We start from the raw sequence: 25,295 nt of genomic DNA on the forward strand, positions 1-25,295 counted from the left end.
AATTGTGCCGGCAGCTTACCTCACAAGTCGCCCATCAACCAGCACCGCCTTGGGACTTCCTGCTCCGGGTGAGCACCGCAACCTACGGGAACAAAAGACAACAGGTTAGCAAAGGCAAAGCATCATAGCGCTGCGCATAGCGCCTACTTACCGCATCAAGGCGCTCTTGAAACACTGTCACCTGCCGGTGAGTCCAAATTCAGCCAACGTTCCACAGCGAACTTCCGTGCACCTAAGGAGAGAGAAAAGACATTACTGAACCTAAGAAAGGCTTACAGTATAACAGTAGTAAGACCTACCTGAAAGACTATAAAGGGCAGCATCAGTGAAGTAACTAGATCGCACTCACCCACAAAGGACAACGCGCCCCTGCCAAGAAGGCAGGACAGAGAGCCCGCCAAAACCCATAACAAGGTGAGGAAAGGTCCGGGGAGGGGCTGCAGGTATATGGGGTGTTGGGAGGCTCTTACCCCAGTTGCCCAGTCTTGAACATTGTCCACCTGTTTTCCAGGCAGAACTTCCCCACTGATTAGACCAGGGAGCGGCTGAGAAGGGCACCAGAGTCCCCGCAGCTGGGTGGCGTCCCCGTGGATACCAGGTGAGCATAACAGTGTGTTCTTAGAACAGTTTCAACTTGCCTGCGAACAATACAGACAGGCATAGCATCCTCAGGACACACCCATTTTGTTTATTTACGAACATTACAAGACACTCGTGTGTTCTTAGGACAGTTTCAGCTTGCTTGCGAACAATATGGACAGATCTAGCGTCCTCAGAACACCCCCATTTTGTTTATTTACGAACATCCCAGGACACTTGTGTTCTTAGAACAATTTCAACTTGCCTACGAACAATACGGACAGGCATAGCGTCCTCAAGACTCCCCCATTTTGTTTATTGACGAACATCCCAGGACACTTGATGTGTTCTTAGAACAGTTTCAACTTGCCTACGAACAGTCCAGACAGGTATAGCGTCCTCAGGACACCCCCATTTTGTTTATTTGCGAACATCCCAGGACACATGATGTGTTCTTAGAACAATTTCAACTTGCCTACGGACAATACGGACAGCGTCCTCAGGACACCCCCATTTCATTTATTTACGAACATTTCAGGACACCACGTGTGTTCTAAGAACAGTTTCAACTTGCCTGCGAACAATACGGACAGGCATAGCGTCCTCAGGACACACCCATTTCGTTTATTTACGAACATTTCAGGACACCGTGTGTGTTCTTAGAACAGTTTCAACTTGTCTACGAACAGTACAAACAGGTATAGCGTCCTCAGGACACCCCCATTTTGTTTATTTACGAACATCCCAGGACACTTGATGTGTTCTTAGAACAGTTTCAACTTGCCTATGAACCATACGTACAGGCGTAGTGTCCTCAGGACTCCTCCATTTTGTTTATTGACAAACATCCCAGGACACTTGATGTGTTCTTAGAACAGTATCAACTTGCCTACGGACAATACGGACAGCGTCCTCAGGACACCCCCATTTCATTTATTTACGAACATTTCAGGACACCACGTGTGTTCTAAGAACAGTTTCAACTTGCCTGCGAACAATACGGACAGGCATAGCGTCCTCAGGACACACCCATTTCGTTTATTTACGAACATTTCAGGACACCGTGTGTGTTCTTAGGACAGTTTCAGCTTGCTTGCGAACAATACGGACAGGTCTAGCGTCCTCAGAACACCCCCATTTTGTTTATTTACGAACATCCCAGGACACATGATGTGTTCTTAGAACAATTTCAACTTGCCTACGGACAATACGGACAGCGTCCTCCGGACACCCCCATTTCATTTATTTACGAACATTTCAGGACACCATGTGTGTTCTAAGAACAGTTTCAACTTGCCTGCGAACAATACGGACAGGCATAGCGTCCTCAGGACACACCCATTTCGTTTATTTACGAACATTTCAGGACACCGTGTGTGTTCTTAGGACAGTTTCAGCTTGCTTGCGAACAATACGGACAGGTCTAGCGTCCTCAGAACACCCCCATTTTGTTTATTTACGAACATCCCAGGACACTTGATGTGTTCTTAGAACAATTTCAACTTCCCTACGAACAGTACGGACAGGTATAGCGTCCTCAGGTCACCCCCATTTTGTTTATTTACGAACATCCTAGGACACATGTTCTTAAAACAATTTCAACTTGCCTACGAACAATACGGACAGCGTCCTCAGGACACCCCCATTTCGTTTATTTATGAACATTTCAGGACACTGCCTGTATTCTTAGAACAGTTTCAACTTGCCTGTGAACAATACAGACAGTCATAGCGTCCTCAGGACACACCCATTTCATTTATTTACGAACATTTCAGGACACCACTTGTGTTCTTCGGACAGTTTCAGCTTGCTTGCGAACAATACGGACAGGTCTACCATCCTCAGAACACCCCCGTTTTGTTAATTTACGAACATCCCAGGACACTTGATGTGTTCTTAGAACAGTTTCAACTTGCCTATGAACCATACGTACAGGCGTAGTGTCCTCAGGACTCCTCCATTTTGTTTATTGACGAACATCCCAGGACACTTGATGTGTTCTTAGAACAGTATCAACTTGCCTACGGACAATACGGACAGCGTCCTCAGGACACCCCCATTTCATTTATTTACGAACATTTCAGGACACCACATGTGTTCTAAGAACAGTTTCAACTTGCCTGCGAACAATACGGACAGGCATTGCGTCCTCAGGACACACCCATTTTGTTTATTTACGAACATTTCAGGACACTGTGTGTGTTCTTAGAACAGTTTGAACTTGCCTACGAACAGTACGGACAGGTATAGCGTCCTCAGGACACCCCCATTTTGTTTATTTACGAACATCCCAGGACACATGATGTGTTCTTAGAACAATTTCAACTTGCCTACGGACAATACGGACAGCGTCCTCAGGACACCCCCATTTCATTTATTTACGAACATTTCAGGACACCACGTGTGTTCTAAGAACAGTTTCAACTTTCCTGCGAACAATACGGACAGGCATAGCGTCCTCAGGACACACCCATTTCGTTTATTTACGAACATTTCAGGACACCGTGTGTGTTCTTAGGACAGTTTCAGCTTGCTTGCGAACAATACGGACAGGTCTAGCGTCCTCAGAACACCCCCATTTTGTTTATTTACGAACATCCCAGGACACTTGATGTGTTCTTAGAACAATTTCAACTTCCCTGCGAACAGTACGGACAGGTATAGCGTCCTCAGGTCACCCCCATTTTGTTTATTTATGAACATCCTAGGACACATGTTCTTAGAACAATTTCAACTTGCCTACGAACAATACGGACAGCGTCCTCAGGACACCCCCATTTTGTTTATTTATGAACATTTCAGGACACTGCCTGTATTCTTAGAACAGTTTCAACTTGCCTGTGAACAATACAGACAGTCATAGCGTCCTCAGGACACACCCATTTCATTTATTTACGAACATTTCAGGACACCACTTGTGTTCTTAGGACAGTTTCAGCTTGCTTGCGAACAATACGGACAGGTCTACCGTCCTCAGAACACCCCCATTTCATTTATTTACGAACATCCTAGGACACATGATGTATTCTTAGAACAATTTCAACTTGCCTACGAACAATATTGACAGGCATAGCGTCCTCAGGGCACCCCCATTTTTTTTATTAATGAACATCCCAGGACACTTGATGTGTTCTTAGAACAGTTTCAACTTGCCTATGAACCATATGTACAGGCGTAGTGTCCTCAGGACACCCCCATTTCGTTTATTTACAAACATTTCAGGACACCTGTGTTGTCTGCGGTCAGAACGAACACAACAGGGGTGCATGCCACCTAAATAAATACAACATTTAACCCATCTTTTACTCTCCCACCCTCCCCAAACAGTCTTACACGCCAACACACTTTACTAAATAGTATTTTTCCACCAAGTTTCACCGCGCTGTTCGCGGATGTCCGCAAATCCAAGATGGCGGGCGTTTCCAAAAATCTGACGCACTTCACGCTCTTCACCATCCAATCACCAAACACGTTGCATGTCCGTGGACATGACGCAAGCCGGTTAGCCAATCAGGACACTGTCCGCGGAGCGAACAGGGAAATGTGTCCGCGGACCAAAGATAGATATCACTAATTTCTTGTGACCTACTTTTTGGTCATTTAAAAAAAACCTACTGGACGGATTGTCACCAAATTTGCAAAAGCACGCTTTCGGGACCAAATCTCTGCTCTTGGTCCAAATTTGGTGAAAATACGTCCAGCGGTTTGGGCTGTAGGCGTGAGCAAAGTTTTTTCCCCATTTAGTCTTTGGAAAAAAAAGAAGTTTTTGGACCCCCCTATAACTGCCCCCCCTGGACCAAACCTCACCATACTTTGCAAAAAAATTCAGAATGAACCATATACTTTGTTTGCAAAGTTTAGTGAGGATTCGTCCAGGGAGAGCAGAGTTATAAGCCGCCCAAAAAGGGCTCTTCCTGTGGAAACAGCAACTTAACCATACCTACACAGCCACTACCGTGGCTGTGTAATATATATGTATAGGAACAAGTAAAGAATGGATGTTTCCACTACGTATTATAGCAGACCTGGACTAAAAAAAGAAGGCCTCTTTTCCAGTGTGTCGCAGTTAAAAACAATTGAATGAATTAACAGGAGTGAAACTCAGAAAGGCGAAGGTTGGTTGAGCCGAAGATGCCAAGGTCGTATCAGGGTGGGGGAAGCAGGCATTGGATGCAAATTGTGTGAAAGAACGAAATTCCTTTTCAGAAGACATGGACAAAAACAAGGAAGACGTCAGAAGTCTATTAGAAAATAGTATTTTAAATGCATGATAGCTCGATTTTGTGGTCTGCACACAAAATGCACACACGCGGAACGATGAAGTTGGACAAACATGACAACCACACCTCCGCATGAAGGCAGAGTGTGCCTTCACTCCCTTGAATACTCCAGAGCGAGGAACATTTCAAAGGCCGAGTTCAATGCCTTAATGAACAGCAAAACCACTGAGGTGATGATAGATGATATGCTAATTGGTAGGAAGCTATGGTTAAGACTAGCTCACAAACACCTGGAAGCCCAGCATGCGTGCTGCTAACGTAGGTGGAAAAGTACTGACAGAGGTTAGAGTTCCAACCAATTGTAGGGAGCCGTGTGATTTAGGGTCCTGTAGCTTGTGTAACCAATGGGATGTCGTTCATAGTGACCTGTTTGAGGGGAGGGCTTAGTTGTCCCACCTGATGTTAAGAAGCCTATCACTTTCTTAGGCTAGTATGGAACGTATACTTAGATGTTCCCTTAGAACCAATCACAATAGCCACTAGGTTTTTGTAGTTTGCCACATAGGATGATGTTAGTAAATACGTAGGATGATGTCATCAATGACTATTTTGTGTTATAAAAGAATGTTTTTTTCAAGATGCATTGAGAAACTATGCGCTGAGACATCCGTTGATGTCCGTTGTACTCCCTGTTTTAGATCATTGATATTAAAACAGTTATCTTTTTGCCAACTACCTGAGTTGTTTCGATTATTGATGTTTGAGTATCTTCTGCATTTCCATTCATCTCAATGGTATTGCTACCTCATCTTAATGGGCTGGAGTCTCCCTGTTCACTATATTTGAGGAAAGGCACTGATGAGTCTGACCTTCCAGCTAGCTTTGCATATCTGCACCTAGCTTGGTACTGTGGCTGGCAATGGCATGAGGGAAATAGTAGCATGGAACAAATTAAATAAGGTAGCCCCTCAATCGCCTATGGTTCATACACTGGTTAACCATGTGCATGAATATGGTATTGCTGCAGTTGTGCCCCTGGAGTTCTTGGGTCACCTTTCATAGGCAGGTCCCTCATCTTTCCCCTGTGACTCCTGGAGCCATTCCAACACCCAAGTATTTGTTCCCCCAAGCAGACCTGGGAAATCTTCATCTGGCAAAATAGAGTGGTCTGTTGCAAAGAATTCATTCCACTGCAGAACCCACATCCACTTAGTAATGAGATGGAACACATTATTTTTGATAATGTGTTGTAATCTCATCTTGGTGTGTGGACTGTGGTTGTCGGAGTTTGTGACGTTGTGGTGAAAATGTTTGAGGTTTCAGGTGTGGAGATTCTAGGGGGAATGGTGGACTGCGACAGTTGACGGAAGTGCTGGCCATAGGGTGTGGTGTAACCAGTTTCTGTATGCCTACCATTTATCTACCACGGTATCTCGGTACCCAACCCACAAGTTCCTGTGACCAGGCAACAATAAAGCTTGCCCTACATTTGCACTTACCTGTTTGACGTGTCTTACCTGTGGCAGTGACGATACTACATAAAGCTATCCTTTCCCTCAAATTGTGTCATATATTTCTACTAGCTGGTGGTAAGTACAGTGTGTATGGTCCTGTGTAGTTGCATGCTTTTTTTCACTTTACATACTCAATGTTCCGTTCCATTCATGCCTTTGATGCCACAAGCAGCTAGCTTTTCCCTAGCGTTCACTTGTTTTAGCCCTTTCCTACACTTTTAGTCAAGATACAGGCTGTCTCTGACTACTTCCAATAAGGGAAGAACTGAGAGAACTGAAAACAAGATGGATGTGTGCCACATCAGAGATCGGCATGGAATGGGCATAGGTTGATAGTTGTCTGCCCACATGCCTATAGCTCGAGGGCCGATGGTCAGAGCCCATCCAGGAATAGTCCTATGTACACAAGCCCACAACCCTTTAAAGCCTTCATATATTGCAGTAGCCATCTATATATTCAGCATTCCTGCTGAACACCACTGAGAGAGTGACTGTGCTAGTAGACAAGAATTGAGCCTTTGGGTATGAACTTGGGTCAGAAGGAGCCACAAATGCTTAGGGTGCTAATGGGTATGCACTAATATGGAAAACAGACCTTAAATAGGGTCTGGAGGAATTTATGTAGGCATGACCAAGCACAGCGTTTGTTCTTGTAGAATTCTACATACAGACTCAAAACAGAGCTGTAGCACAGATTGTCAGTTTGCACTCAGTACAGGGTCTTAGTTAAGTCTGGACTGGGGGGCTCAGCAACCATCTAGGTTCTTGCTCCCTCTTGCTTTCAATCCGTCTACAGGGTATGTGTGCATGTGTCTTTTCTTCTGTTCTCTTGTCTGCATATGCTGCACACCTTCCTATTATAGCATTAGGTAAACAGCATGTATGTAACAGGGCTGCTTGGAACCAATTCTCTAATAGCTCTGGAAAAGTTTCTGATGTTCGCATGAGTCATTGAAAAATTCCTTCACTGTCCCTATTTGTATAATGGTGTGAATGTTAAATTTATGGTATTCCCCCTTTCACAGATTATGGTTTTAGTTCCAAGGAAGACAGGATTAATCATTACATTCACTAAATAACCCCATTTTACTTTCACAATACCTAGGAACATCAATGGCATGCTGAGGAATTAATTTGGGTAACATCCAAATCCCTGGTTGAGACTCTAGCATAAAATACACAATCAATACTACAATTCCTATTGACAGTAACATGAGTGATATGCACTAATTGCAAACAGCACATTTATGGTCAAGCACTGTGAGAATTAGGTATACATGTGGCAGAAAAGATGCATGTCCCTTCTCAAATTATTCTCTTAGTTGTAAATAGGTAACTGATATAACTCCTGACATCGAGGTTACCTATAGCCCATGCGACGATTCACAGGATCTCGTCACTTCTCCCCAGAGGGAGACATTCCCTGTGAGGCTAGGGAGGTGTGGCTGCTACCCAATAGTCCCCCTATGGGTGGTAGGGACCTCACAGGGAAAGACTCCCCTTCCGTGAAGGAACTCCCTAAACCATTTTCCCTGGAGACCAAGTCACTGTCAGAAATCCCTGACAACACTAGTGTTTGTTATGTTAATGTCTCTTCAGTCTTTGATTCATCACGTAATATAACCCAGATGACGAAGAGCCAAAGAACAGGTTGCCTGACTATACCATTAAGGGCAAAGCAACCTTGATGAGTGTTCTTACATTAATTTACTGTCTATATTGGTCCAACCAGGAAAGTTGTTTTCATACAGTGGCATGGTATGTTTCACTGGCATCATGGGCAAAGCCAACTTGATAAATACCCTTACATGGGGGTGGGAGAAGGCCTACAAAGGGGCAGCAAGCCTTGGCGTTTCCTTACAGTGGCAGTGCATATTTTAATGGCATTATGGGTAAAGCCAAAATTATTAATGTTATTACATGGAATACTAGCCTACTTTGGTGCAACCCCTTTGGACGTGTTCTTCGAGGTGCATGGTTTATTTCATTACAAATATGGACATACGCCACTTGATGACTGTTTGTACATGGTGGTGGAGAGGCCATAATGGGAGAAGCCAGCATGTATGTTTTTTATAGTGGCAAGCATGTGTTACTGGTATTATTGGCAAAGCCAACATGATAAATGTTCTTAAGTGGGATATTGTCCTAAACTTGAGCAGCCATATATACTTAGAGTTACTTTTTTGCTAGAAATATGGCCAAAGCCAACTTAATGAGTATTCTTAAGTAGAGTGGGAGGGGCAGGGTCATAATGTGAGAAGCTAACATGGACTTTTTATAGTGGCAAGGAATGTTTTACTGGCATTATGTGCACAGCCACCTTGATGAGTGTTCTTACGTGGAATGCTGTCTTACACTGGTGCAGACTGCATGAACATTTTCTTCCAGTGGAATGGCATGTGTTTGTGGCATTATGGGCAAAGCCAACTTGATTAGTATTCAAACATGGGACTGGGGAGACTACAAAAAGTCAACTATTAAGGACATTTGTGTACAGTGCCATGACATTTTCTACTTGTATTATGGACAAAGCCAACATGATGAGTTTTGTTACGTGGCCATACTAGCCTACATTGGTGCAGCCAATACAGGCATGTTTGTTATCATTGCACAGCTTGTCCTAAAGGCATTATGGGCAAAGCCAACATGATGAGTGTTCTTTCCTGTCTCTACCAGCCTATATTGATGCAGCATGTATGGCCATGTTTTCTTTTAGTGGCATACTATTATTTTACTGGCATTATGCACAAAGCGAACATGATGAGTGCTCCTAAGTGGCCATACTTGCCTATCCTGGTGAAGCCAGTATGGACATGTTTTCTTACTGGAATGTTTACTGTCATTGTGGGCAAAGCCAACAGGAGTATATTCATACGTGGGGATACTAGCATATGTTGTCAGTAAAAACATGGACATGTTTCCTTACAGTATGGGTATTATGTGAAAAGCAAACATCACAATGTTCTTATGCGGTAATACTGGCATATATCGGTGTAAAAACATGCACATGTATGTGCACAGCCACCATAATATTTATTTTACACTGACAGAATACCGACATATATTGTTGGGGAATGGCATCATGAACATTTTTGGAAAATGCTCTTATGCACTATTTTTGACATGGTATCTATTGGACATTGTATTTACCCTGCCAAGCAGATTGTAAACAGTGTGACTTGTTACTGAATTTTTCACAGAAAGCGTGCTGTAAAATGAACTATCATAACCCATTATTTAAAAGATTTTCTCGAGGGGGGAATCCCTAAGAAAAACCCTATTGGTTGATTTAGACTCCATCACTATGCTCAGTCATTCCACATATTGATGGGAAAAGATTACGCACCCGCACCCCATTCAAAAAATTCAAAGCCGCCACTGACCACCACCATGGAAATGGACCAACCACCACTGACTCTTCTTGTTCAATGTGTGAGATAAACTTGCAGCACTGCTGCACTTTATGTGTCTGATGCATTTGTCGGTTGGAATATTGGAGGCCTGCTGCACAGGCTGTGCATGTTTTATGTGTAAGTTGTCATATTGGAGAGATACTGCCCGAGCTGTGCTTGTTCTTATGTGTAAGAGAGAATCTTGCTCTAGTGTCAATACTTTTCCTGTTATCAATGAGGGAAGCTACTGAAGTTTCCTGCGGCACATGTTATACCATCTGTGTCAGCAGAAAAGGTGTGCTCTTCTGTCCCAGTTTGTTGTGGTTTCTTGTTAATACAGTTTGCAGGGGGTAATTAACTCCACATGGAGTGGCACTGCATGCATTCGAAGAGGCAGGGCTCATTTGTGGCAGAGAATGCAGTTTTGTGAGGAACGCATGGAAAAAATTAATCTTGCCTATGTCATCAAACATCCTTGAACTGGACCTGGTGAATTATACATTTGACAATATTCATTTGATGTTTTCCAGCATCTTTGAAATTAATGTTTGTGTAAAGCATTAACACAGGTGGCCTTGAAAATCATGCTCCATATCATTGTGATGTACAATCTTTTGGAGGGCCTAAAGGCTTTAGGAAAGGTGTCAGAAACTACAAATATTAATCAAGGCGACTAAGAGTGATGATGGTGTATATGTTTCAGCACGGTATAGTGACATATATTTCTAAGCTTATTAAATGTCAACGATTCTGCAACTGACATGTCTCTATAATGCCTAGTTTTTGACATTTCTGACTTACCTTGAAGATGCTTTGGGACAAGCGAAGATATGAGCCATCTTCCAGGCTGACTAACAGTCATGTTTGCAGTGGTTGATGATGCTGCAACGAAGCCTAATACGGCCACTTTGTGGCGATTATGCTCCAGGACCTGCCCGTTAAAATGGACAGAGAACAACTCTGGCTTGGAGCTCATGCCTATGATATGCCAGCTGATCCTATCATATGCGCATACATCTGCATCTGTAAAACACAAATCAACAAGGTTTTTCTCAAAATGCAAATTGATGTAGCAACGTGTATTGGCTTTGCAAAGGACACATTAGGTTTACAGGGAAACGCTGCTGTTCAAATGTCACTGGAAAGGACCTGATCCGTCGTTTAATGACCTCCCTTCAAACAGATAGTGAAACAGATGAAAATCTGAGGAATTGAAAACTTAGCAAATGGAGATGATCAAGTTAGCACTTACATCATTGGCATTACCGCACTTTTACTGGCAATGGTCTAAAAGGCTCAGGACAGATGTTGATGCATTTTACCACCCCGACAAGGAAATGGCAACAATCTACAGGAGCGGAACATGGACGTCAATGTGGACGAGGAAGTGTGCAGCTCCAGCAGATTTAGGGTTCAATCAAAATCTGCACCATAGATAACTCACCTTGGAAGCCCATATTTGGACTGAGCTTCCCAGTATTTCTCTGTTAGTCATATTTTAACTCCTCCAAATTAAATTCAGGGGTTTTAAACAGCACAATTTCATGTTTTAGTGTTCAGCAATGTTAGGAGGATATCCCGGTTTCGTGAGATACCTGCCGAGGCTCAGTAGGAAGCACAAGGATATTGTCCCTGTCCAGTAAGAGAATACCCCAAAGTACTGACATTGTTGGGTCTAACTAGGGTTGGGCTACAAAGACTGAAATGCTTAAACTTTTGTATCAATTTGTTCAAGCTCAGAAGGGAAAGAAAGGCAATCCCTAGGGTACTCTAAGCTGACCCAATTCAATACAGTCTGAAATAAGAGAATACCTGAACAAACGCTTTTGAATTTGGAATTAGAGGGCAGGTTCCCTTACTCTTCATGTACGCGAACAATTGTAATTAAGGAAGAGGCCAGAACTGGACACAGAGAAGGCAGGGTCCTGGCTACATTGGAAGGATGAGCAAGCGCATTTCCCAAATCTGACATCATTATAAAACTGTAATGCAGCTGCTGGTCCCAGCATAAGGGACAGATATTCCCATAGACATACAGACACTACAGTGTGATGATGGATATACAGGACTACCTTCTTGAAGTGAAAGTAGTAATATAGCCATCACAACGGAACATGTTGTAAAGAAATACCCAAAGGAAGAGGGTGTAAACGCAAGACACCTCACTTCTACAGGTTCCCTGGATCAAAGGGATTTTTGCGGGTCAATGGGTTCAAGTTCAAGTTTATTTAACAGTTCATTCACATTACAAACATAACTTTGTAAGCCAATACTATAAAACAATTATGACTTTTAGGGTGAATAGCGAGGGCTGACTGGGCCATCTCCATTAGGCAAAAAGAGTAGAAACATGTTTATCCATTTATTCTCTAGTAAATCAACTCTCAGATTCAGGAGGTGGAAGAAAAACAGGACTCAATTTGTAAAGCGAAGTTGGAGAGTACACGGTAGGGACAAAATGCTTAATATGGCTACCAACTTGTAAAAGAACAGGATATTGACATTTTCCTTATCCAAATGGAAGAAACAGACGAGTCGGGGTATTAGTAGTTTTAGGTACATTTTTAAAACACATTTTTCAAAGGGTTTTGGCTCGTGCTATTCAAAACTGTGGATCCAACGTGGAACTATACTGTAACTTTACAAAAATAAGTCACCTTTCGGATAAACATATTTGTGCTGTTCTAAAGCCAAGGAAAATAGCATACCTGGCATGGTTCCATTAATGTAGCCATTAATTGTATACATTGCTGATCCTTCTTCAGTAGATGCAGACTGGTGCCAGTTTTTACTTTCATCAAAGATGGAAAATAAAAGCACAAATTCCTGATCAAACTGCGTCTGTGATCCATCATCATTCAGGCTTCCTAAGGAGGCAAAAGTACACAAGTAATGTTCAGCGACTGAGACACAAACAAACTGCATGAAATTATTAGCGATTATTTTCCCTAGAAAACAGATGTTAGTCCTAGTTTTGTTTCTGCAGTCAACCCCAACCTTAGATTACATGGGATGCAAGGGGTCGACATGTTTGCCACAACACTGCTGACATGCATAGTGCCCAGTATAAAATACCATGCCAATGTAGGAATGTCTAGACTGGCTGAACCAAAATGCCAGCCTGGCCACATAATAGCACATATCATGCTTGCTTTTTCATAGATGCCCCCTATAAAATGTCATGCCACACTAAGAATTACTAAACTGGCTGCACCAAAATGCCAGTCTAGCCACATAATAACATGTATCATGTTTGCTTCATCATAGATGTACAGTATAAAATGTCATCATGCCAAAGTAAGAATGTCTAGAGACTGGTTGCACCAAAATGCTGGTCTAGCCACATAGTAACACGTATCATTGTTGCTTTATCATACATGTCCTGTATGAAATGTCATGATGCCACAGTAAGAATGTCTAGAGACTGGCTGCACCAAAATTCCAGTTTAGCCATGTAATACCTATTATCCTGCTTGCTTTAACATAGATGCCCATGAAAAATGTCTTACCTGCTGCCTGCCCTCTCAGCCTCCAGCGCCTCTTGCAAACACACACACTTAACCACCATTCATACCCATTCACCCTAACTCTCACACGCGCCCCCAGATGCTACAACATAACATTCACACACTTAATTCTCCACGCACTGACTGTGCACCCGAACATAAAAACAAACATGTTGCCTTCTCCTTCATTCACACAGGCACAACACACATACACACTTCGCAGCCAGAGAGGAACATGCTCCACCACTGCCGGGCATGCAGCAGCCCAGCAGCAGTCAGCTGCAGTTGGCCCACCCACCACCCAGTCCAGCACCATTGGCTTCTGACTTTAGTCAGGCCAACCAGGGTTAGGGCAGAGGCGTGGGTCCAGAACATGATGGCGAAACATCTCGGCCCAGGACTGGAAGCCTGGGCACTGGGCCGGTTGGCAGGCCCCTGTTCCCCCATATAAAACGAGCGGGATAAATTGGTGTGCCACCAAAGTTGGGGGGAAAGCCTCTTGTCCCCCCTAAAATGTAGCCAATGTACTCAGGCTAGAGTGCTATCGCGAAATCTTTGGATTATCTGTACTTCTTGTTTCTTTTCAGGTATCCAGAGCTTCTTGCCCTGGTATAAAAGACCATTGACTTCATGATGGTCTTTTTACCGTAAGAAGGAAGGGGTCATGTCAAGAGTATAAGAATTGCGCACTTGTTCTACAAACCGTAGAAATTTGTGGAGTGTACTAGTACTGCGCAAGTAGACCTGAATCACAGTCTTCAATACTTTAAAGTTCCATCTCAGAATTCATGAAAACATTAGAGCATATATAAAGATGAAGTCATTGGATGTGTGCAAGGTGATTTATTCTAACGCTCAGCCAACACGTGTTTCGACCATTCGGTCGTTCTCAAGGCAGTCTGAAAGTTCTAGGCATCTCCTAGTAAGTTATGAGTAGCGATTCATGGGTTAAACCAGTCGATAATCCGCTGAAAATATGGTTCCTTAATCGAAAATCACTGTTTTAGTGTCATCAGAGTTCATTCTGTGATTCTGGTTTAAAATTAAACATGGTAAAGAACTGTACCCATCGTGATTAATGTTGATTTGTACACCTCGACGTTTTTGGGAATTCAAGGTTTCTGTGTCAGTTAGGACAGTGATAGGATGCACTCTTCCTTCAAGGAAATGCCTCCAATCCATGAAGGCGTAGTTGATGGCTAGAAGTTCTTTATCAAAAACAATGTAGTTTATTTGTTTATTTCAGCAGGGTTTAATTTCCTTGAGTGAAAGGCTATTGGATGTAACGCTTTCTCGAGAGGTTGTCTTTGGGATAACACAGTTCCCTTGAGCCACGTTAGATGCATTTGTTTCAACCACATAGGGTAAGTTGGTGTCAGGTAGTCGCAATATTGGGGCAAAGGCAAACAAATTCTTCAGGGTGTTAAACGTGTTGTCGGTCTGTGGACCCCATGTGAATGGAACATTCTTTCGCAATAAGGTGATCAAGGTGATCAATAAGGTGATGCCTATGGGCTGCAAGTGCGCTACATAAATTCAAATAAATAAAATAAATAAACGGTTGTGCCATGCAAGAGTATTTGGCAATAAACTGAGGGTAATAATTAGCGAAGCCCAAAAAAACGTTGAAGATCTTTCACATTCCTGGGTACCGGTCTTTCCAAAACTGCTCCATGCAACGGTCCATGTCCACTCCCTCCGGGGATAGTATATATGCGAAGAGGAAACAGTGGTTCAATGGAAGGCACAATCAGAGAGGTTTGCGTATATTCGTTTTTTCCTTAAGAGTTGTAACACCTCCTGAACATGGCTGACATGTAGGTCTGGGGAAGCGGAAATGCACCAAAATATCATCCAAATGAACCACTGTGAATCATTCTAGAACCTCGTTCAAAAAGTGTTGGAATGAGCAGGAGCGTTACAAAGCCTGAATGGCATTAGCAAGTATTCATAGTGCCATTCTTTAGTACGAAAAGCTGATTTCCAATTAGATCGAGTTTGGTGTACATCTGTGCTCCTTGAACTTGGTCTATCAATGATTGGATCAGTTGTAAGGGGTAAGGGTTTTTCACGGTAATGGCATTCATGTGGCGGTAATTCACACATGGTCAGAGTTCGAGGCATTATTTTTGTGATGAAAACGCTGGTGAGGTAGAAAGCTGTATAAATCCCTCAGCCAGATTATGCTTTATGTATCATTTGAGCAATCTGGTCTCTCGAGATGTTAAGGCATAAGTCTTGCCATATGGGATTACAGTGTCTGGTATTCACTCAATACGGCAGTCATTTGACCAATAGGGTGGGGGAAACTCTGCGTCTTCAGAGTTCAATACATCTTTGAAATCTCTATACTCTTAGCGTATACCGTCCATAGTGGTCGCCACCCCCTTTGAGGTAAGACCGAAACATGTTTGGGGGCGCTTGTGGTCTCGTGCAGAAGGGATGTGACTAAGCAGTTTGGGCTCGACTGGCCACAAGCCGGATTTATATATGGTCTTTCATCTGTTGTAATGGCTTGGCAGGCAAAGAATGATGGTCTGGACGGTTGCCCAGAGCAATGCCAGAGGTTAGGATTAATTCAAAACCTTCTAGCCATCACCTCTTTTGTTTTTCTATAGTCACCCCGAGTGGGACGGATATTCCCAGACGTGGGTGTCCTGCCTGCTGGGCCTAGAGACCCAAGCTACTCCTCACTGATGAGGCCCAAAAAGGCTGGAACATGTTTGTGGGTGCTTGTGGTATGGTGCAGAAGGGATGTGACCAAGCAGTTTGGGCTGTACTGCCCCTTTTGGGGTGGGACCCAGTCTGATTTGCATATGGTCTTTCCTCTTTTGTAATGGCTTGCCAGGCGAAGAACGATGGTCTGGATGGTTGCCTACAGCAATGCCAGAGGTTAAGATTAATTCAAAACCTTCCAGCCATCACCCCTTTTGTTTTGCTATGTATCCACAGATTCAGAAACAGCACCATTTCCGTCAAGCCTAACCCTTGTCTTGGTCTCAGTGTGAATTGTAATAAGGATCTCTAGGAGAGTCACTGGAATACCCCAGCCCTTAAATTTCTCCCATAGAACATCCCTATTTATTTATTATTTTTTTATTACTTTAATATTTATTACTTTAATATTTATTACACACTACATGCCCATGGTCCTCAGAACGCACATAAAAGACAAACAGGCGTCAGGACATCAGCAGGGTCAGTGATCAGGCAGAGTAGACAGGGCAGTACCAAATTTAACCTGGGTTGAGGTTGAACAGGTAGGTTTTAATTTGCTTCTTGAATAGAAGTCAGGCATATAAGCCCGAGAAGTGAGTTCCAATGTAGAGGAGCCAGGACGTCGAATTATATACCCCCAAAGCACGCCAGCTTGTATTTAGGCGTGTGCAAGAGTGGGGAAGGAAGAGGAGCGGAGCAGAGCTGTCTCCCTGATGTGTGGGTCTTCACTCTATCATTTAGATATGTTGGACAGGCGTTGGTACGGCATGTAAATAACAACGTCAGGATCTTGTGTGTGATCCTGTGTTGTACTGGCAGCCAACGTAATGTCCTCCGAGCATCGGATACATGGGTGCATTTAGGCATGCCATGGATGGCCCGAACTGCGCTGTTCTGTGCAACCTGTAGCGCTTGTATGTTTGAGAGTGTTCTTCCAGCTAGAAGGCTATGGCAATAGTCTAGTCTGGAGTTTATTAGCACAGAGGCAAGTAGCATGCAATTCTTAGCAGTGAGAAATGGGCGGATGTGATTTAGTAGCTTGGAGATGAGACCACAGGAGGATTGACTATAGGAGACATGGGGTCTCATAGTCAGTTCATTGTCAAGGACAACCCCTAATGTCTTTGGACACATTGATGATGTTACCCATGATACAAAAGTTGGCATAGGTCGGGCCAGTCTGTTAAGGCGAGTTCTAGAGGCTCGATCAAGAGCTCGGTTTTGTTGCAGTTCAGGGCAAGGGAGTTGCTTGCCATCCATGCCTGGACTGCATCATAGATTTTGTTTATGGCAGCAAGATCCTGTTCATATTTTCCACTTAGCTCAAGGACGACCTGGGTGTCGTCAGCATAATTAGTATACTGTACACCCAGGGCGTCCAGTAAGTCGAGCAAGGGCCTGATGTATATGTTGAACAGGGTAGGCGATAGGCAGGAGCCCTGTGGGATGCCACATGTTTGAAGACTGCTACCTGGGCGGTCCAAGGGCCAAGGAATGAGGCTATCCAATGGGATGCCTGATCGGAGCAGTGTGCGATCTCCCTGAGCCTTGTCACCAGTAGAGAGTGGTCCACCAGGTCGAAGGCCTCAGAGAGATCCAAAAACAACAGTAAGGCGGGATGACCTCTATCCGCTATCCCAGCCAAGGTGGATTTAAGATCCAGCATGGCGGTTTCTGTCCCATGCTGAGCTCTAAAACCTGATTGGCGTGAGCCTTAAATATGGTGGTCTTCAATCTGTTTCTGTAACTGCAGGTATGCTAATTTGTGTATGATCTTAAGGACAAATGGCACATTTGTAATAGGTCGGTAGTTGTCAATAAGGCGAGGGTCAGCATTGGCTTTTGTTAGTAGGGGTGTAATCCTAGCCTCCTTGAGGGAGGATGGGACCACACCTTCATCGAAGGATAGGTTCATGAGTTTAGTTATCCAAGGGGCCACTTACTGCAGTGAGTCCTTAAAGACATCTGCCAGACAACAATCGCTGAGCCATCAGGTGGGTTTCAGGTCGCGTATGACTTTGGAGACTTGCTCCTCTGAGAAGTGGGAGAAATCAAAGGTGGGGATGTTAGTGGGTGCGGGGGTCCAGTCCTGGGAGATGTTTGCTTGAATATTACCTCCCTGTGATGATGACTGGATGTTATGAATGGTCTGTCTATGGACTGCAATCTTGGTCAAGAATCCATCATGGATTTCCTGGCACTGTGTGGAGTCCCTTGTTAAATCATGATTAGTGTGAAGGGAGTCCTGAAAGTCTGCAAAGATCTTAAATAGTTCACTGGTATTAGAGCGTGCATTATTGATTCTGTTGTTAAAGTAGGTAGATTAAGAGGTAATGATGGCAGTTTTAAATTCCTTTACTGCTTGGTCATACTGGGCTAATGTCCGGGCTGGAGTTCTTGCACCAGACTCTTTCTCGTGCTCTCTTTGTCTGTCTGATGGAAATTATATCGTCAGAGAACCACATATTTTTATGTGCCTCTGGTTTCATTGTTTTGCTTTTTAGTGGAGCTAGAACTTAGATGACTTGTTTTATGGAGGTGGTGAGATGCTCCACTAATTGTGAGGACTCTGAGAAATGTGTAAGCGGATCAAGGCTGGATGATAAGAGGGTATTGAATTTAGCAGGGGTGATATTCTTGAGGTTATGTGAGAGTTTCTTAATTCTGGGTAATGTATTCATTTTCGCTGTTGGTGCAAGGAGGTTTGTGGTGGCGTGGATCAAAACTTATTGGACCAGGCACAGGACGTGACCTTGAGGCAGGACATAGATGAATGGTGGGATACCAACCAGTCAAGTGTGTGACCACCTATATGTGTGGCCTCTTTCATCGATTGAATGAGCCCTGTAGGATTAAGGGAGTCAATGATTGAGGATGCCTGTTTGTCTAAAGGACCGTCCGCCCAGTGATTGAAATCCCCCCTAATGATCAATGGGTTTTTGGGTTTGATGATATGAGTGAGCAGCTCCTTGAAATGTGGCATGTCTCTAGTGGGCCTGTAAAGGGTCCGGATACTTGGGGAAGAGTAGGTTGAGGTCTTAATCTTGACACACAATGATTCATAATCATCTGGGCTAGTATGGGTAAGAGCGTGGCAGTCAAGGTGATTTTTGCACAATAGGGCTACGCCACCCCCTCCCCCTTGCAGTTAAGTTGATCTGATCGAAAGAGCACATAATTGGGGGGGAATGATAAGGTGGTATAGAGGGGCTAAGCCAAGTTTCGGTTAGGGCAAACATGTCAGGGCCAAATTCAGAAAGATACTCTGCCACTTCAGCTCCATGCTTGAACAAAGATCTTGTATTAAGGCGTGAGAGAGCGAGAGTGAAATGAAGGGCATCATTGTTCCTGAAATCAGTGCGGTGTGTGATGTTGGTGGTGTTGACTTCTTCAGTTTCATGTGAGCAAGAAGGTACTTCTGTACATGTCGGGGGGAGGGGAAATAGGACACATTCTGATGGTAAAGGTGAGCAGGATAGTGCTGCATATACAGTGACTTTGTAATCTAAGTGACCTGTATTACTCCCAGCACGATCCTTGTGAGACACAGCGCCGACGGGTTTGTAACCAAGCTGGTGGAACCCTGGTTCCTGATGTCCAATAAGTAGTTACACAGGGGGGACAAAACAAAGCCAACGGCAGTCGTGCAGCAATTTGCCACACAGGGTGCTACAAGGTCAATCGCGAACTGGAAATGATGCAATGAATTGGGTGTGGTTGTTTAAAAACGTCCGGATTTTGTACAGAAGCAATCATCTGTGTGCACCTGGGGATGTGAATGTACAGGTGTCACAGCACGGTTATGCTCAGAACAGGTCTATACTTACTAAATGTGGACTCGCTGCCTGACAGAGACCTGCGCAGCTCGCGACCGGCTGAGCACAGAAGCACCGGCACTGAAGCACCTGATGTTTCACTTTATGGTCGTAGAGACTTCTGGATAATGAAGTCTTGCTATGAGATGAGGGCAGGGAGAGAGTCTGAGTGCAATCTAAGAGCTGCAACAATAACACAATTACCACAATTACAATTGGATGCTCTGAGAGTGCTTTTTCTCTCTGCAGACACATGTCACAGTAACAGACATGCAGATAAACAACACAAAGGTTGAAAGCACAAAATGGTATCCTGTAAAAAGCAGAGGGCAGATCAACAAATTACATATATCAGTCTTCTGGCTTTCATCAGTAGGGCCAAGAGTAAGCCATTTAACTAAGTTCCCAATACCTTTTTAAACCCTGCTTGATGTTCGTCCACTCTTCCCACAGCCATAGACCATTCATTTATAGCTCTTAATACTACTGCAGTAAAAATGTTACTGCTCGAGTCGAGAAGTGCAATGGGCCAATAATTGATCTGAGACAATCTATCACCTTTTTTAAAGTTGGGATTAATATGGCAGGATTCCAAGATTCTGGAATTGTTTTAGTTGGCAGAATATTCTGAAATAACAGGAACAAAATTCTCGCCCGTAGATTGCGATCAGCTTTTAATATGGGCCAGCAGCTCTAGATATGATATGATATGATTATAAGGTTATTTATAACGCGCTTAATACCCAGAGGTTTCTAAGCGCGGACCCAGGGATCAAACCTGTGTTGCTCTGTGTCGTCTTGCTTCCAAGGTGAGCACGCTTGCCCCTGAGCTATCCTCCCGAGATGACTTTGCCTCTGTAATTAGACAGACAATATCATCTCTGTCCACATCCAGGGACCAAGATTGCCCTTCATGTGGAGGTGTACACCCATTACCCTCAACATCAGCCTTGTACATAGAGTACAAATGCTCCAACCATACTGCTTCTGTGATAGGATTTATCTGTGTATAGTCCTGAAAAAGTGGATCTTCATTCATTAACATCCAAAACATTTTGGAGCACTACTGGAAAGAGTTATTAGCATTCTTTCCCCTTCCAGTTCAAGATTTTTTTTAATTGAATCTTAATTGTTTAATCATTTTTATAACATTTGCACAGTCATGACCCTTTTTTCCTCAATCCATGAAGGTTTTCTTGGATCTCACCATCGAAATTAACTTTCGTGCCACCCACACCCGACAGCCCACCAACTTTATTCCTAGACTGCAATTCCATTTTCATCTTAAGAAAATGGGGAAAAAAATTTGGTGCAAAAAGGTAATCAGATAATTCTTCCTGACTAGACGAGACAGAACAATTGTGCAGGGCCCTGTTTAAATTATTAATAGAGTCTAGGTTCCACCTTATACGATTTCCTGTGTTGTAGACTGACAGGTTGACTGATGAAGAGATCTCCCTTTTAACACACAATAGGCAAAATGAACCTCCCTGGAGTAAATGATCATTTCTCTGGCTATCAAGTATGTGAACATCACAACAGTTATCATATATTGCCTGGGGGGCAAAGATGTAGTCAATTGTGGAACCAAGGTTTCCCGATCCCCAGGCTTTCTCTATTGCTTATCTTTTTTTCTAAAGCCATTCAAAAATATGAAATTCCAATCTTTCAATAAGTTTACCCATCTTAAAGTTTTACTTTTCACCTTACTATATTGGGATTCCTTCCCTAGAGTCCTATCTTCTGCATTACCACCACAGTAACACTTTAGATCTCCCACAATGACCACATCCTAACCACCTGCCTCATTAAACCAATCTCGTAGGAGGTCCTCCACCCTGTCAATCCTATCAACTCGATGTTCCTCCGTGTGATTACAATATAAGTGAATTACTATTAGATCGTTTTACAGGGCCACAGCTTCCTGAGAGTAAGATACAGCGATTGAGGGAATTCCCTGGTGGATGCTTTCAAGTTGCATATTTTTCCAGTTAAGACTCTTTGTAATAGCTGTGACTCGTCCCTATGGCCCTGGACCGCCGGTTGAATAAAGGTAAAATAACCATTGGGCCTCCTGCAGCAAACCTCCTGAAGGTTTATAATATGAAATGTTTTCAACAGTTCCGTATATTTACCCGACCTCGGGAGGTGGCTGTATCCCCTTGTGTTCCAGGAGGCCACACAGGCATTCAAATCCTATGTCTGGTGGCGCACTCCCGCTTTAGTGTAGCCAGTGGCTGAACAACTTGGCAGCCAATCCTAGACCTTCACCTCTAGTCGATTTGTGTTAGCAGATTTTTCCAGGATTTTTCCAGGAATATTGTGCATGATTGCATGGGCTTCTGCGAGTCCAAACCCTGCCTTATCTCACTTGCAGTAAATGTGTGACAGGCTTATCGCACTTATGCACTTAAATCCTAAGTGGTTCAATAAAATGTTGAAATCATAAAAAGTTTCAATACAGGTGAAATTTCAAGAATTATCTGTGTCTTTATTCCAAAGGATGTCAGCCAACACGTGTTTTGACATATGTCATTTTCACGGCAAATGTCCAATACTCAATACCAAATTGGTTTGGTTGAAGCTGAATGTATGGGTTTGCCCAATTGGGGTCGACACAAGCAAAGGCTCCAGAAAGTCAAAAGCACATATTTGTGTAGGTATACTCTTATGCTAATTTCAAGATGAAACAATCAGTGAATGCTCTCTAGCAGATTCCAAATAATTTAATACAGATTCTTGGTAGTCGAATTTAGGCAGCTCTTTCTCCTTAATACAATCTTGAGAGGCAGCTAGTTGTGATCTCACCCTCCTTAGGAATTTTCTTGGGGCACAGTTCTTCCTTTTTTTTTGGAGACTTTATATCCTTTGATTTATTAGGCTGTTTGCATGGAAAATTCAAATCATTACAACAGGGTTCCTCTGCTACATCCAAAATCATAGTTCTTATTTGTTTTTAATATTGATAAAAGGGTTGTACAATGCTAGAGCAGTTCTCCATTTCCCCATCCGAGATCGCCTCAAGACAAACGTTTTGCACCAGTACATTTTCATTCTACTTGCACCCCAACACATCCTGTGAATTAGCAGCAATTTCGAAAAACACTGAAGGTGCTACTATGAAACTACCATGAAGAGAGGTTCCATCACGGCTAAACGACCTAATCCAAGCCACATGTTTCCCCATAAGCATCCTCCACAGCAGGCTCCACAGTGTTAAAAGCTACTGACGAGGGATGTTTATTGACTGCGAGACATTGATTAGTACACGGATGGGGCAAACGTGTAAATTCAATGTAAAATCCATGTCAGGTAAATATACTGTTAAATTTCTGTCTGTTTCTATGACTGTATATCATCTTGGATCTATAAAGAAAAATCTGTTTGGAGTTATTTGTTGCATTTACATTTATAGGCATGGCTGCAGTAAAATATTTTGGCTGTAGATACCAAGTAATGACTTTAAAAGTTTGAAAGAAGTCTGCTTGTTACTAGTGTTTAAAGACACAGAATATGAATAACAAACATAGTTAAAAAAAAAAGCTTTGGATCACGTCAGTTTACTAAGTCTATTGTTATTAATTCATCTTTTATAACATGCTTAATACCGGAGACCGGTTTGTAAGTGTGGGACCGGGATTTGAATCTGTGTTGCTTTGCGCTGTCTTGCCTCCAAGACAAACGTATTGCCCCAGAGCTACCTTCCCGAACGCAAACCTATTACCTAAGCTATTGCTTGCTTTTATGCTTGTGTTTGTTGTATGCCAAAATAAATCTATTCTGGATTTTGCAACTGCACTTTCAGGACTTAAGGTCACAGAACAACAACAAATATTTGGACTAAACAGGTGGCTGAAAATGGAAGTGGAATTGTTGATTTTTGCTAATCAAGATCATGGCCTGTTGGCATGTGCAACTTGACATAGGTGAGACAGCTGGCTGATAGAGAGTCAACTATTACAGTAATCAAAAGTTATCAAAAGGTTTCCCTGACCCAGTACTTACTTTTTTGAGAGTTGCGGTGGAGTTATAAGGAGGTACTGGAGCGTTCCTCTTTGCTACCTGTTTTGCTGTTGAACCTGCTCCTGGAGCACTAGAACCCTGTGCTTTAATGGAGCTCCTTCCGTCAACACCTTATATTCCACAACAGGCGCGAAGCGCTGGCGCGAGTGTTGGCGTGGAGTTATAAGGAGTTGTATAGGAGCTGTGCAGGAGGCACTGGGGCTATGTCCATCTCTTGCCCCAGAACGCGTGTTGGGGAGAATTCTCAGAAATGTGATAGTTCACTTCTACCTTAGAGACACCCAGCTCTTTTTGCTGGACTTTAATTTGTAACCTGGAGAGAGTGAGACTTTTTTCCCACTCTCTCATGTATTTTTCTGTGATTTGGACTCTGTGTTTCCTTTGACTTTGGAGTCTCACAAACTCCATAGGCATCACCTTTACATTGTGACACACAGCACCTTCAGAGCAGTTGCACAGGGAAGTCTCTTAGGTATTTAAACCCAAAGGTTTAAATACCTTCTCTTGGTAAAACTACTGCTTCCAAAAGCAGTGAAGTGAAATTGACTTTACTTACATCTTACATTTGGTAACTTTCTAAACCCAGCACCTCTCTTACCATAGGGTGCTGGAGGGGCTACTTAGGCTAGTTTCTCATGTAAAATGTGTACGTTACCCTTTCTACAATGAATGGCTGTTGCTGATACTTCTCGATGGAAACTCTCTTCATGGAACACAAGAGTTTTTGCCCTTTTATTTCAGGACGACAATTCAGAGCTATGTAGATTTTACATCATTTGTTTGCAGGAGACCTGGCTTCGTCACCAATCACTGTGTGACAGCTATGCCGTGTTTTTGAACCCTGCAATCGACTGAGCTTCATCTGGTCTCCTGACATTAATTAAGGCTGGATCTAATATAAAGATTCAAGAGAACATTATTGTGAACCTTTTTTTCCAGATTACCATCATCTCAACCCTATCAACTCAGGATTCTCTGATGAGAAGGAGCAAGTTACTTACCTGTAACTGTTGTTCTCCAGCATGGGTCTGGCATGGATTCACATGCTCATGAATATTCCCCGTCATCAGGCCGGGAATCCTCGGTATAGAAAACAATCAGTATCAGTTTTGTTTCTGATCTGTCTTTCTTAGTAGTAACCAATCACTGGTCTCTGGGTCATACTGCCCCCAGCCAATGACTGCCCTCTCCCTAAGCCCCACCTCTGGCAGCCATCCTCAGATTTGGTAGCACGTAAAGTGGCAGTATGACCAAGTGAAGAGCCGCAGAGGGGTAGGCGGGAGGGTTTGCATGTAAATCCATGCCAGACCCATGCTGGAGAACAACAGTTACAGGTAAGTAACTTGTTCCTTCTCCAGCATGGGGTCTGGCATGGATTCACATGCTCATGAATAAGAGAATACATAGCAGTACACACATGCACAACCACGGGAGGTGGCAACAGGCTCAACATTAAGCAATACAACAACTCAACATTAAGCATCTCTTACCTCCTCACCAGGCTCACCTTAGGCAAACAGGTTGC

The 25,295-nt window shown here is 43.3% G+C and overlaps 1 protein-coding gene across 1 annotated transcript in view; it reads right to left on the bottom strand.

The window, feature by feature from the left end:
• The window catches only part of F5 (coagulation factor V), a 1,375,529-nt gene that overhangs the window by 1,082,746 nt on the left and 267,488 nt on the right, over positions 1-25,295 (bottom strand). Inside the window, exons 5-6 of the mRNA XM_069636481.1 lie at positions 12,417-12,575; positions 10,510-10,731 (exon numbers count right to left, since the gene is read on the bottom strand). Coding sequence (XP_069492582.1) covers positions 10,510-10,731; positions 12,417-12,575 — 381 coding nt within the window. The remainder of the gene's footprint in view (positions 1-10,509; positions 10,732-12,416; positions 12,576-25,295) is intronic.

This window comes from Ambystoma mexicanum, chromosome 7p (genome assembly GCF_040938575.1).
Source record: "Ambystoma mexicanum isolate Mex_15411 chromosome 7p, UKY_AmexF1_1, whole genome shotgun sequence".
Classification (NCBI taxonomy): Eukaryota; Metazoa; Chordata; class Amphibia; order Caudata; family Ambystomatidae; genus Ambystoma; species Ambystoma mexicanum.